At 47.6% G+C, this 15379-nt stretch overlaps 1 protein-coding gene across 5 annotated transcripts in view; it reads left to right on the top strand.

The window, feature by feature from the left end:
* The window catches only part of LOC137438859 (plectin), a 230855-nt gene that overhangs the window by 68842 nt on the left and 146634 nt on the right, over positions 1-15379 (top strand). For all 5 annotated transcript variants that reach the window (XR_010986805.2, XM_068134291.2, XM_068134290.2 and 2 more), the window contains 2 exons: positions 6314-6473; positions 8775-8903. Coding sequence is in view for 4 of the 5 variants with exons in the window: in XM_068134291.2 (XP_067990392.2) it covers positions 6314-6473; positions 8775-8903 (289 nt within the window). In the remaining variant the exon portion in view is untranslated. The remainder of the gene's footprint in view (positions 1-6313; positions 6474-8774; positions 8904-15379) is intronic.

Raw genomic sequence — 15379 nt, 5'->3', positions numbered from 1 at the left:
CGCTGTCTCTCCCTGCGGTTCGGAGGTCAGGTTTTCCGTTGGTCGTTCGTTACGGCCGACGTGCCCATGGCACTGCTCGGCGCGGACTTCTTATGTGCTAATGGATTACTGGTCGATGTAAAGCGCAGAAGGCTTGTCCAGGCTGAGACGTTCAGCTCGCTCGCGTGTGCGCTGCCCGCCTCGTTGAGCAGCTCACAGAGCGGCTTGCTGAGCGGTTCCGTTCCGGCCAGGTTCATCTGTACGCTTCCGGCAGCGGACGAATTCGCCCGCCTCCTCGTGGGTTTCCTGGCCCTCACGCGGCCCACCTTCTCGGCGGGGACCGTCAAGCACGGGGTGGAACACCGCATCCCCACCGCCGGGCCACCGGTCTACGCCCGGGCACGCCGCCTTGAGCCGATGAAGCTCGTGGTAGCTAAAGCGGAGTTGGCTATGCTGGAGCGGCTCGGCATCGTGCGGCGCTCTGAGAGCGCGTGGGCGTCCCCGCTTCACATCGTGCCCAAGCCCGGCGGGGGATGGCGGCCGTGCGGGGACTACCGGCGCCTCAACGACGCCACCACCCCCGACCGCTACCCCGTCCCCCACATCCAGGACTTCTCCGCCAGGTTGGCGGGGATGTCCTTCTTTTCAAAGGTGGACCTCGTACGCGGCGACCATCAGGTCCCTGTCAGGCCGGAGGACATCCCGAAGACGGCTGTCATCACGCCGTTCGGGCTTTTCGAATTTCTTCGGATGCCCTTCGGTTTGAAAAATGCGGCTCAGGCGTTCCAGCGCCTCATGGACAGCGTCTTGCGCGGCTTGGATTTTTTGTACGTCTACCTGGACGACATCCTCGTCGCCAGTGCGTCCCGCGAAGAGCACCTTCGTCACCTCCGCACGCTCTTCGAACGTCTGGGCCAGCACGGCCTGATCGTGAACCCCGCCAAGTGCCGGTTCGGTGTCGCTGAAATCGACTTTTTGGGGCACCACGTCACCAGGCATGGGGCCGTCCCCCTACCGGCCAAGGTGGAGGCAGTGGAGGCGGTGAAGGGGTTTCCGCGCCCCCGCACGATCAAGGGGCTCCAGGAGTTCCTGGGCATGGTAAACTTTTACCATCGGTTCCTGCCCCGCATCGCCCAGCTCCTGCGCCCCTTGCACGAGGCCCTCCGGGGGAAGCCGGGCAAAGGTGACGTTACCTGGACCGAGCAGATGGACGCGGCGTTCTCGGGCGCGAAGCTCGCCTTGGCCAACGCCACCATGCTCGCGCACCCGGCGCCCGATGCACCGATCGCCCTCACCACCGACGCCTCGGACTACGCGGTGGGCACGGTGCACGAGCAATGGGTGCGTGGAGCTTGGCAACCGCTGGCGTTCTTCAGCCGGCAGCTTCGCCCGCCCGAATGCCGGTACAGTACCTTCGACCGCGAGTTGCTTGGGCTTCACCTGGCGGTCAGGCACTTCCGCCATCTGCTCGAGGGCCGTGCGTTCACGGCCTTCGTCGACCACAAGCTGCTGGTTTTCGCGATGGGCAAGGTCGCCGAGCCGTGGTCGGCCCGGCAACAGCGTCACCTCGCGGCCGTGTCCGAGTACACGATGGACATCCGACACGTCGCGGGAAAGGACAACCCGGTGGCCGACTGCCTTTCCCGGGCCGTCGCCCACGCAGTCCACCTTGGCATCGACTATGCCCGGATGGCGGCGGACCAGGCTGCCGACCCCGGGGTCCAGGCCCTGCGGACCGCCGTCACGGGCCTCCGCATCACCGAGGTGCCCTTCGACGGCGCGGGCACGGCCCTCGTTTGCGACGTCTCCCTCGGGCGGCCTCGCCCCATCGTGCCCGCAGGCTGGCAGCGCCAGGTTTTTGACGCCATCCACGGCCTGTCCCACCCGGGCGCGAAGGCCTCCCAGAGGTTGGTCGCCGACAAGTTTGTCTGGCATGGCCTCCGGAAGGCCGTCCGCGGCTGGACCAGGACGTGCCTCGCATGCCAACGCGCGAAGGTGCACCGGCACACCCAGGCCCCCTTGGCCCCGTTTACGGTGCCGGAACGTCGGTTCGACCACGTGGACGTGGACCTAGTGGGACCTCTGCCCCCTCGTGGGGTTTCACCCATGTCCTTACCATGGTGGACCGCACCACCCGGTGGCCGGAGGCCGTGCCTTTGGCGGCGACGACGGCGGCAGACGTCGCGCAGGCGTTCATCGCCACCTGGGTTGCCCGGTTCGGCGCCCCCTCGGACATCTCGTCCGACCGCGGCCCCCAGTTCACCTCGGAGCTCTGGGCCGCGGTCGCGCGGGCGCTCGGGGTCCTGCTGCACCGAACTACGGCCTACCACCCCCAGGCCAACGGCCTGTGCGAGCGATTCCACCACTCGTTGAAGGCCGCACTCCGGGCCACCCTCCGCGGCGGCGGCTGGGTCGACAGGCTCCCCTGGGTCCTGCTGGGCCTCCGGACGGTGCCCAAGGAGGACCTGCGTGCATCCGCGGTGGAGTTGGTCTTTGGACAACCGCTGCGGGTGCCGGGCGAGTTCCTCCCCGACCCCACGGCACCTTGGTCCGCGGCGCAGGAGCGTTCTGCGCTGCAGGAGACCGCCCAGAGGTTCGCCCCGGTGCCGACGGTGCACCACGGGCACCCTCCTACACACGTCGCCCCGGAGCTTCGCACCGCGGAGTATGTCTTGGTCCGGCACGACGCCCACCGGACACCACTGCGGCCCCCGTACGACGGGCCTTTCCACGTGCTGGAGACCAGGGTGAAACATTTCACCCTGGACATCGGCGGCACTCCTGACCGGGTCTCTATAGACCGCCTCAAGCTGGCCCACCTCGACGTGGACCACCCACCGCTGGTGGCTCGGACCCCGCGTCGGGCCGCCCCCCTGCGGGCGGACCCCCGGCACCGCCCAGCACCGCAGGCACGCCGCCCCCCGGTCCGGCACCCATCCTGTGTACAGCCGGGGGCATCCCACCTGGCATCCCTGCACCCCGGACGCCGCCGGTCGCCAGAGGGCGCTTCGGCCGGGTTATCCGTTTGCCCCGCAAACTGGCCCTCCAGGTGCGCAGGAATTCTGGGGGGGCGCGTGTGGCGTACACGAAAGCCCACTGGCGTGGTGACATCATTCCGCGCACCAAGTGGGCGGCGGCCACGCCCGAGGGGTAGGCGTGGCCTCAGGTATAAACACCGGGCGCGCAGCCCGGAGCGCGCCAGTGCTACAGTGACCTCTTTGGAATAAAGAACAGAAACTTACCGCGTTGTCCGCTTCTTCCTTGGTAGCAAGTCACGCGCGTAGCACTGCGTGCTTCACATTCATCTTTGCAATTATCAACTGGATGGGATGTATTAAGTTTTATGGAACGTATCATGTTTTTATACATAAATCTTGACTTGTTCAAAGAACTAAATTTCTTTCTTTATGTCATATAACCCACTCTGGTTGTGCAACTGTCCTAGTGCTGATGTCTGCAACACTGAAAGCATTTGTCTTCTTTAAAAAAAACAACTACATTTTCGGCTTACTGAGGCTTAAGCCGGAGCTGTGATTTGCTGTTAGGCGTCAAACCCTCAATGTGCTTGAGCAATGAACCACAGGAATGTGTCTCAGAAAGTCACGGCTTGTTCAGAAATGGACTCTATCCAAAGGTGTGCAAATCGGATATCTTCGCTCAGGTACGCCATACCAGTCATTCTCTCCTCATCATGCAGTGGTAGCGACGGTGTCTCCATCTCGCTACGAACATGAACATCTACGGATATGGTGGATCCTTACAGGGACGAAGAAGATGCAAGTCGAGCACCGGCTGGACTGCCCCACCATCTCAAACTCTCACTTTTGTAGATGGCCTACCACATTACGCGACCTTGCCTCGCCGGAAATGGAACGCGCCACCTTGCCACTCTTCCGATGGCTGGTATGACTCAGTTGATGGATCAGATACAACTGGTCCATTTAACCTCGCTCCCAACAGAAATGTTCTTTGGTCGACTGAGTCGTGCTATGGTTCCCAGTGGTGAGTGAGCTTCCCAATAATTTTGCAATAGAAGTCATTTTGTTTCTACCTTTTGACCATCCTCGTATATTTTATAGTTTTTTTCCACTGATGATGGATTTTATTGAAAAAAATGATGGATCTTTGGTTTATGAGGATTCAAAAACGGATTCTAAATTCAAATACAGTACTTGCACAACCTGCTGATTTTACAAATAAGGGTCAACAATGAACTTTTCCTTGTCCATTGATGGAGAGTTTGCTGCTCAGTTTATGCCCTGAATGTCTTGGTTATGGAACCTCATGGTAACGTGCTGGTGTATCCACTATAGCACAGTGCCTCTAACACCGTTTCGCTGTCGAGAGTAAGCCAGGTGTTGGCTTACCGGTTCAGGTGACTGGTTTGATATCTTAGGGTCTTGTTTTCGAGCCACTACCGTGCTGTTTGAATAACACCAGGTGGGTTGACTCAACCTGTCATCCTTCCAAGGTCAGCAAAATGAATACCAGCCTACAGGTAACAGGGGCACAGCATCATAAATTGATGCAAACAGCAGCCCCAGTCTGCACACGAAACAACAACAATAATTGTAGAGAGCCAATGGTGGATGCTGCTGGGCTGAAGTTGAACCTGGACACGTGTGGCACTTGTTACCCTTGCCAGAGGAGAGGGTATTGCATTTGGGCCCGTTTGTTTGTTTGTCTGTGTTTGGCCGCACATCATTTGCCAACGTAACTACAATTTTTACACGTTATCTTTTTTCAACCGAGTACTTCTATAAAGTATGTACAATTAGAATGTGAGTACGTCTATAAAGTATGTATGCTACAATTAGAATTTGAGCACGTCTATAAAGTATGTATGCTACAATTAGAATGTGAGCACCGGTTTAGAATAGGTACACCGTATCCCTGTGCATCGTAAGAGGCGAATAAGGGTTGGCGTCAGGAAGGGCATCCGGCCATAAAAACATTGCCTCAAAAAGGGAACCATGATTGTCGTGGGGCCCGCAAGGCTAACCCCCGCTCTAGCGGGGAAAATGGCCTTAAAACGATCATTCATCTTTTCATTCAATTAGAATGTGAGCACGTCTATAAAGTATGTACGCTACAATTAGAATGTGAGTACGTCTATAAAGCATGTGTACGCTACAATTAGAATGTGAGTACGTCTCTAAATTATGTACAATTAGAATGTGAGTCCGTCTATAAAGTATGTACGCTACAATTAGAATGCGAGCACGTCTATAAAGTATGTACGCTACAATTAGAATGCGAGCACGTCTATAAAGTATGTACTCTACAATTAGAATGTGAATATGTCTATAAAGTATGTACGCTACAATTAGAATGCGAGTGTGTCTATAAAATACGTACTATAAAACCACACAAAATAAGTCCGGGCGAGGTTATGCAATCTTTGATTGCTCGTTCTTGTTTACTTTTGGAGTTATTGACTGCTTATTAAGATTACGTTTAAATGCTTATTTGTTTATTTTGACCTTGTGCACTTGCCAGAGTTTTCACTCCATTTTCACAACTTTCTCTCGAAACATCTCGGATATTTGATGCATTCTGGCACCTTCCTCTGCTTGCCAAGCTTCCTGCCTATTGTGTAATACAAGGCCACTTCCTTTTAATGGATTTCTAACTACCAACATTCACACTGTTAGAGCGTAGCTCTCAATGGAATCCGTTCGTCTCCTCTTCCGAGCTCTTACTTGTGTTTTATTTTATTAGATAAATGGAAATACATAAACATGACTCAAAATGTAAATTTTCTTGAGAATAGCACTGATTGATTAATTTGGCTACCAAGATGGTCCAGAGGTACGCACACACACTTCCAAGTTGTCTAGCCTGGGTTTGACATCCTGACCCAGAGAGGACATCCTGACCCAGATATAAACTGCCATCCTGATGTTTCACATGCTGGGTGATTCATCAATGTGTGTGTCGTCCCTGTGATGGACGTTAAACGGGAATCCCATCTGCCGGTATTTGCCGGTGGACATTAAAGATCCCACGGTGTCCTTCGCGAAGAGTAGGCGAGCTATCTCCAGCACCATGGCAAAATTCCAGCCAGCAGAGGGCACTACATCAGTGGCACAACCGCACCCTCAGCCAATGATGCTGCCCCGCAGCCTTGTGCTGCATACGAATAAAGAAGAAGAAGAAGAAGATTACTTCATTTGTAGGTGTTTGATGAATGTAATGTGATTAAAAAATAATTTTTTTTAGAGAAAAAGAAATTGTAATATGTTGTAAACATAAATCGGTGATGTTTTGTATGTTTTGTTGTAGTTTATATCTTTGTTCCACACATATGAATCTTCAACCTATTTGTTTTCAGTGTGCAGTCTCTCAAGGAACAGCTGCCCCTTTCCAGTGTACAGGATTCCCAGAGGTACACCGTTACATCGGCGAGGGTCATTGATGACGGGGTCACCAAGGAAGACCAGGCTTGTCTCACTTTCATCACAGAACTCCAGGCCTGGGTGGATATAAATCAGGTGATGTGCCCTCATTGCTATGAGTTGTTTGTTGGTGTACAGCAGGTCAGTGTTTCCTCTACACTCTGCAGGTGAAGTAAGGTATGTTAAACTTTTCACGTGAAGTCGTTTACTCCAAATGTCTTCGTCGACTGAGCTTACTCCAGTCTTTGCAAGTGAAGTCATGCACCTGTACTTTCGAGTAAATTGCACTTTAACTTGAGGGTATCCACAGCAATCGTATGTTCAATGTCCAAATGAATAATACAAGATACATATAACACAAAAGATGTGTTACGAAAGGTTTAAAATGAATCCAATATTTGGACTTTTTCCATAGCTCAATGGAATACTGCTCTCCACTATGGGCTGGGGCCCCAACATCACGTCGCTTTTTCCTGGATTATGTGGAATCTAAACCACCTCTCCTCTGGTCTTACTCCTATTACTTTCTTCGTCCTTTGACCCTCCCCATCTCCCCTATGACGCACGTGTTATTCCAGGAACTCCCTCCTGGTTAAACTCCTAATATTGAAACTTACTGCACACCTCCACTCTTTTGTTCCTCATTCCTCCTGTTTGTATAACCGTGTTTGAGAGGACATTCAATCCCACTCTTCCTTCCATGACTTCAACTTGGCGGTACACCACTACGTCACATCATCCCTCATACGCACCGATGGTCCTTTCTATCCCCATCAACCCCACCTTACCAAACCCTCTTTTTTGCAAGTTTCCTCCCCTCCTCTCTCCTCGTTCCCTTGCTTCTTGTTTCAACTTGCCATCTCACTGTCAGAACGTTGCCCTTTTGTTCCTCTCCCCGCTCTTCCATGAGCCTTGATTTTGTATGTAAAATCCCAATGTGGAAAACTTGATGCTCAATGAATCAATTAATTAATTTGGGTCTTTATCAAATCCATTCTAAAATTTCGATATTGCCATGGCCTAGTTGGTTATACCATTGCTAACGAATCGATGTTATCGGAGCGGTTAACTCTGATGTTTTGACATGCTAACTTCCTTTCGCATAACACTGATTTGCTCTTGACGAACCATTGTATGTGAACTCGTCGTTAGGCTCCTGGAGGAGTTTGTGCACACGTTAAAGGAAGGACTGGATAATAGGAGACCTAAGTGTAATTGTACTTGCCTTACAATCGATAGACAAGGGTCAAATGAACTCAGGATATGGGATTTGAACCTGTGAGTCCAACATCACAAACTGCGTATTCCAATTTTATTGTTCATTTCCAGAACAATGCTACATTGTTTATACATTTATCATTTGAACTTTTTGACCTTTTGAGCTTTTGTCATCAAATTTTCAACAACGATCTATTATTATGAGAATATGGAGAAGGCAAATTAATAATTTTGTTAAAAGGTCAAAGGTCAACGTCACATAAAATCGTCAATTTTCATCCAATTGACCTGAAATTGTATCAGTTTGCGTATTGGGTCACTGAATTGGTTCCCCAATCAAAAGCTAGAAGGCGATTGTTAGTTGTTTTTTTTTTTAGATCAAAAGGTCAAAGGTCAAAGCTGCATAAAGTATCAATATGTCAGTCATATCAAAATGTCAATGACCCAATATGACCCAATTCATCGAGTGTAAGCTGTGTTCTGTCAAGGTCAAAGGTCACGGTCACAAAATTATCAATCTCCATCTGATTGACTTGAAATTTTAATTTGAGCAGGGTTTGCATATTTGGTCACTGAAGCCCATTGCTTTTGAAGTCAAAAGGTCAAGGTCGCCGAAGATTGTCAATCTTTTTGTATTTTTTTAAAATCCGTTTTCATCATGTTTACAATACAGACGAAGAAGTCCGAATACAAAGCAGACGTGGATGAGCTTTACATTTTCAGATGCTTTCTAGTTTCATTTGAAATGCAGCCTGTGGCTATTGGTTGCATCATTGCTGGGAGTGTGGCTGTGTCGCTGATGCAAGTTCGACCTGGAGTTTATAATTTGTTTAGGGTGCCGGTGATAGACAACCTACTACCCTTGGCAAATGACACGGCGGTGTCTTTAACATCCATCAGCTCATGCTGGCAGATGGTACACCTGACAACGTCTGTCTAAGGGACGTACATAGATCCCTCACCCTGCCTGAGATACACCAGGATGACTGTTTATAGCAGGGTCAGCATTCCAACACCAGCTAGACAGTCCAGAGGGGAGTCTTCATACCAGTAGGCCGTCCTGCCAGTTCCTTTGTTGTCATGATAATGCGCCCTTTAAAATACAACACTGATGTTGCTTTATACATTTACCATTTGATACTTCAAGAACTGTCTGCACTAACAATTGTTGTGTTATAGAAAGAGGTGAATGCTGCCAATTTTGGTGAGGATCTGAAAGAGGTTGCGGCACTCGTGGAACAACAGAACGCTTTGCACGGCGCCATCGAGGAGCTCAGGAAGAGCTTGGAGGAGGCCCAGCAATGCAAGGTTTGTGTTTGCTCAGCCTTGTTTGGAACTGCAAACTTAACGCATTAGTGTTTTAACATTCCTTACATTTATTGTGCTTGTCTGTCAATATCCACATCATGGATGGAGTCTTTTTCAGCACACGATGAACAGCTTTCCAATCGATCCAAGTTTTCTTTTGTTGTTGTTTTTGCTTTTTCAGATTCATTTCACATTGAGTACCAAAACTACTTTTATTCTTCTTTTTTTTTTTAGAAACTGGATCCCTTTATGGCTTCTTAGTGGGGCAACTTAGCATAACAATTGTGCATTTTGTGAGGAAAGCACCAAATTTGGCACACGAGTAGATTATCATATGAAAAGATCTGGATATTGGGCCATCTCAGATTCAGAGATTTGATTTTTGCAAGATTTCGATTCGATTGGGATCGAAGAGAACACCTTCTTCGTCTTCTGTACAGTGAAGTTGCCAGCCCTGAATTCTCTGGCTACATCTGGGTGCTTCATTGGGAGTGCAACCATATCCCTCAGGTGAACAGGGACCCACCTGGCATAGTGTGTGTGGTCTAAGGCATGGAACCATGGGACCAGTTCCGTCAGGGCATCAAGGTACATCGTGAATGAAGCCTGCCGCAGAGAACGCACGTAGACCAGTACCAACATCTCTAGTTCCAGCACAGTTGCCCAGTACTGAAAGTTGGGAATGTCTTCTCCTCTCTGGTGACATCGGTCTTCGAACTCAGGCAGGTCTTCTGCATCATCGGCATATGTCATACAGTGGCGTTCATACGCACGGTGTTGCAGGATGTGCAGTGCCGCTGCAGTGATTTGATGAGCTCTTCTTGTGCGGGTGATGTGGGCAGCTCGCAGGAAGGAGTCGGCCGTCTCTGGCGTTGCAATCTCAGCTTGCAAATCTGCAAAATCTGCAAATCTTGCAAAAATCAAATCTCTGAATCTGAGATGGCCCAATATCCGGATCTTTTCATAATATGATAGTCTACTAGTGTGCCAAATTTGGTGCTTTCCTCACAAAATGCACAATTGTTATGCTATATTTAGCTTAGCTGTCGGACTATCTATGACATTTTGGATCAAAACATTAATCTACTATATAAGAGAGATGTCTGTCTGTCTGTCTGTGTGTCACCATTTTTCTCAGAGATGGCTGAACGGATCTTCGTCAAACTTTCAGAGGTTCATCAGTGAGTGCCTGGGAGTGTTTTCGGCCAAAAAAAAAAAGGTTTTTAGAAAAAATAAATAAATCGCTTTTTTGGAGTTAAAAAAAAAATCGCTCGATAGTGCCGAAGCTTTTTAAAATTAATGACAGTTATATACGAGTACACATTCACATAAATAAATACAAAACAATCACCAGACATTTGAACACAAATAAATCAAACAATTCCGGAAGTGCATGAAGTTGGCAGTACGGCTTCTTCTTCTTCCTATTCGGCATCACACTAAACGCAGAAATGGGATGAACACCACATTCACCAGCATATATTTAACGAAAAGGTGATGAACCCCCTTCCACCCCCCCCTCCTCCCCTCCCCGCCTCCCCTTCCCCCTCCCCCCCTGCCCTCTTCTCCCCCCCTGCCCCCTTCTACCCCTCTCCCCTTCCCTCCCCCCTCCCCCTCCCCTTCCCCCTTTCCCCCCTCTACCCCCTTCCCCCCATCCCCTCCTCCCTCTTCCTTCCCTTCCCCCCCCCCTCTCACACCCCTCCCCCCTTACCCTTCCCCCCTTTCCCCTTCCCCCCTCTTCCCCTTCCTCCCATCCCCCATCCCCCCATTCCCCCTATGCCCCCCTCCCCCCCCCTTTCACACCCCTCCCCCTTACCCTTCCCCCCTTTCCCCTTCCCCCCTCTTCCCCTTCCTCCCATCCCCCATCCCCCCATTCCCCCTATGCCCCCCTTCCCCCCCCCCCCTATCTCCCCCTCCCCCGCCCGGCAACGCCGGGTGCTTCTTCTAGTTTGAAATAAAAAGAAGATGCAACACAGACACAAAACACTTTAACCAGTTTGTGCCTGTTTCGTATCATTCGTTTGTTAGTTCATACGCAGCACAAGCTGTGGGGTGGCATCAATGGCTGAAGGTGTGACTGTGCCGCTGGTGCAGTGTCCTCTGGTGGTTAGGGCAAAAATTTGTCATTTGTCCAGGGGGCCGGAGATAGATCGCCTTCTCTTCGCGAAGAACGCCATGGGATCTTTAATGTCCACCAACAAATGCTGGCAAAGCAGGAATTGTAAACCCCGCACCACCGGCTGTTATGGAGACCTGAACTCTTGTTTAGCCTCATAACGAATCCTGTTTCACATTACAAAAATTATACTTTTATGTTTACAACATCTAAGGCTTGTCTTCGCAACACAAATCACACAAATACATTTCGACAAATACACGAGACAACACACACCGGACTTAACTTCATACAACCACAGCCTTGAGCTTGGGTGAAGTGATGTCACTTCCAAGAGCAAGTTTGGTACCAGCGATGCCATCTTTAGGACGACGCCACTTTTCTTCCAATTAAATTGGATTTTCCCCCTTGGATGCCATGTTACCTTCCTGCATTTCAAAATACCTTTGGCTTTCATCACACACTTGTCCTATCAGAGTAAACGTTGTGTGTGCCCTCAGTGTAGAATTATTTTAAAGTAGGCCATAGGCATAGAACACTACATATGGTGCCAGTGTCGGACTTCATTGTAATGCGCTTTGAGAGTGCGCTTCCAAAAGAAGAGAACGGGAAAGAAATTGATTGATTCTGCATTGCCACCTTGTTCATCAAAGACCGATTGCACTGGAGCTGCTCTTTAACATGGATGTCAACACACAATTGGAACTTTGGCGCACAAAGAGGCCATTCGTCCCATCATGCCTGTGCTGCACCAATCCCAGTATCATCACCCATCGACGCACAATCCGATATCCCCATACAGGACCCGTCTATCTGCAATGCGTCCAGGTACATATCTGAATCCCATTGAAACGTATCCATCCCCTCTGCTGCCACTACCTTTCCACGGAGACCATTCCATGCATTAACCACTCTCCGACGGAAGGACTCCTGCCTTAAAACTGGCCTAACTCTCATCTTCTTTACCTTCAAGCCATGATCCCTGGTCCGAACACGGTCCACTCTGCTGAAAACCTACACTGCGCATATGTTGTCCACACCCTTCTTAATCTTGAATATCTCTTCCATATCCCCTCACAATCGCTGCCTTTACAATGTATAACGTCCCATCTCGTTCAAGTTTCTCATAGCTTCGTTCGTCATGTTTAGAGTATGGAAGAAGAAGTCAGAATACAAAGTGGATGCATTTTCAGATGCTTTCTAATTACCTCTGCCACCAAAGGTGGATAGAGGTTATGTTTTCACCCCTGTCTGTTTCTTTGTTCGTTTGTCTGTCTGTTTGTGAACACAATATATCAAAAGGTTTTGGACGGATTCAGACTAAATTTGGTGAAGAGTTTGGATATGTGACAAGGACCAAATGATTAGAATTTGTGAAGATCCACATCCGGATCTGGATCCAATAATTTTTGAAGTGATTCTTTACCATTGAATGATAGGGCTAAAACCGATATCTATATAATAATAGCGTAAGGACTCGACTTTGTTATCCCTTTTACTTGGAGAATCTGGATGCTTTGGTCTCCCTGTCCCTAGATTCAGCGTCCCAGTAATAGAATGGTTGCCAATCCACTTTGAACTTCTGTCGCCCTCTTGCTTCCAATTCTTTTCTGAGTGTTGCCAATACGTTTCTATCAAAAGTGCCCTCCTGTGGGAATCCACTTTTTCGACCTTTCGTCCATTCATACCAGGATTCCACATCTTTAAGTGATTCTGCCCCATATTTCTGATACATGGAGCTGATACAAGCACCTCTTTGACTCAAATCCAATTGACCTTGTTTAATCTTGCAGAATCCACTTCCCATTTTGCCTGTGTGTGAGTACCTCTTTATACTCACTCAATATATCAAATAACTACAAGGACTACACATCGGACTACACCTGTATCCACTATCAAATGTGTGTACTGCAAAAATCGCAGAAGTTTGTTCCACTTTATACAAAGTAGCGTTGAATGCGTTGTTGTCTAGCTTATTCCGATAAGCTCTACTCTGTGGTCTTCCAGGAAGTATCTCTCCACCTGTCCACTTGATGACTTCAGGTGATTTCCAGAGAGTCCCCCTGCCCTGTGGCTTTTCCCACACCCCAATCTCACTGATCAGTGTTGCAGATGAGTCTGGATCAGTAAGTCCTGTTAAGGGGGGGTCAAACAAAAATAACCACATAATATAACAAATAACCACTAGACTCACCACCTCGCTCATCGTCCCAGGTTGTCTGCACATTGATGTTTTGCAAATGTCTCAAAGCTTCTTTCTTGAGACCGCACTTTTTATTCATCCATCAATTGACTTGTTTAAATTAAATTTAAATAAAATCAGATCAGATTAAATTAATCAGATCAAAATCAATCAGATCAATCGGATCAGAATCAGAATCAATTCAATTATGCAATTTCAATCAATTTATCAATATTCATCAATAAAATTCTAATAATAATATATAATAAAATAATATAAATGATAATATCCAAATTCACATTTATCAGTCTGATACCGAATTGAAACCAATGTCTGATACTGAACTATGATATGGGATCAACATTACTCTATACCTAAACCTTTTCCCAATGTTGCCAAAACAGTTCCATCCACTGACGGGGAATATGAGCATCGGTTGTCACCGTTTGACCCATATCTGCCGTCAGTTGACAAATCACCGTTCTGCCCCGTGATCATATCTGACATTTTTTTTTTTTTTTTTTTTTTTTCCAATCTTGTCTGGTCATTATATCACAAATTCAAATACATTACTGTCTTACATGAGAAAAATGAATTGATGGTGCACCTCATCAAATCATTCCCCATCAGAACATCATAAGGTTACATCATAAGGTTACATCATAAGGAACATCATAAGGTTACATCATAAGGTTACATCATAAGGTTACAGTTTTTTGTGCTCTTAAGCAATTAAAATGGTGTAAGATTCCTGAAATGTGTACCAATGAATGGCAATTCATAATCATAGTCATACCATAATCATCCATTGCAGAAGACAAACATTTCCTGTATCAACACATCCACGTGGTATAATCAACAATGAAACAGTTATCATTAACAAAATTTGAGAATGAACATCAATAATCAAAATATGACAATCATGATGACAATGATGAATCTCATCAACAATGAGAGAAAACAATGAGAATGAGAAACATGAAATGAGAAACATGAAACATGAAATGAGAAATGAGAAATGAGAATGAGAAACAATGAGAGAAATGAGAAAACAATGAGAACTATGAAAGGTGAAAACAGGTAAAAGAAGAAGCAAAAGAGGAGTAAAAAAAAAGTGGGCCAAGGGAGTGTGAGGAGGGGCAAGATGCACTGAAAGAGGAGAAAGCAAACAAGGGAGGAATGAGGCTGGGGGGGGGGGGGGGGCGGGGCTCCCTTAGGGGTATTAATACTATGCGAAATACGACACTCATTGTTCAGTTAACCTAAAGATAGCTGTGTATCATTGGCCGCACTCATGACTCCCTTACAAGGCTGTGAGAGATTATATGGTAAATACTGTCTCCCTCTCGAACTTCTGTGCGAGCCATTACACTCATCTGTGTATTATTTAACCATTCCAACTGTGTCATATCATGGCACTCATCACTTTAACACTATGGGGCCATATTTTTTAGGGAGAGGGAGAAATTTAAAAAATGAGAATGAAAAACACATACCCACACACACAAAAACACATAAAGCCACATAATGAGGTGATATGCTAAATCAACATGGGATCCAATGGGATATGGGATCAACAATCCTATACATGCCTCATTCAATCAGTAATATAACATGATTTGGAGGGGATGGATAATGGTAGAATGAAGTTAGGGTTAGGATTGGGTTGGGGTCAACAAATTCATGTACATGTAAATTCATTCATGTATAAACAGATCACAATATATTTCATCATTGGTTTCCCTCCATTTAATTGCCTTGCCAAATGTCATAGTATCTTATATCAATAAATTCCCTTTTTAAAATATAAAAAAGACAGATGAAATATAAAATGATCAAATGTACATTCCACGGTTCTATTTTTTGAGAGATTCCGGATCACAGTAGCATGGGATTGGCTCTCATTAAATTTCATCTTGATTGAAGGATTTTTAGCTGTGGTCCAAGATGGCCGCCGCCATAAAAAATCCTAAAAATATATATATTTTTTTCTAATCAGGATGTAAATATACAGGTAAAAAGTAAGTTTGGAGAGAAAAAAGGAAGGGGAAAGGGATGCAGAAGGGAAGAAAAAATGGGGGGGTTTGGATAATAGTTAGATGGGGTAAGGGTAAGGAGTTAGGAAGGAGGGGGGGGAACGGAAGGAGGGAGGGGGAAAGGGTGGGGGAAGGTTGGGGG

The sequence above is a fragment of the Myxine glutinosa genome, chromosome 13, assembly GCF_964187855.1.
Source record: "Myxine glutinosa chromosome 13, kmMyxGlut1.1, whole genome shotgun sequence".
Taxonomy (NCBI): Eukaryota; Metazoa; Chordata; class Myxini; order Myxiniformes; family Myxinidae; genus Myxine; species Myxine glutinosa.
Note: the sequence above shows the minus strand (reverse complement) of the source record. Positions and strands in the feature narration are given on the sequence as shown.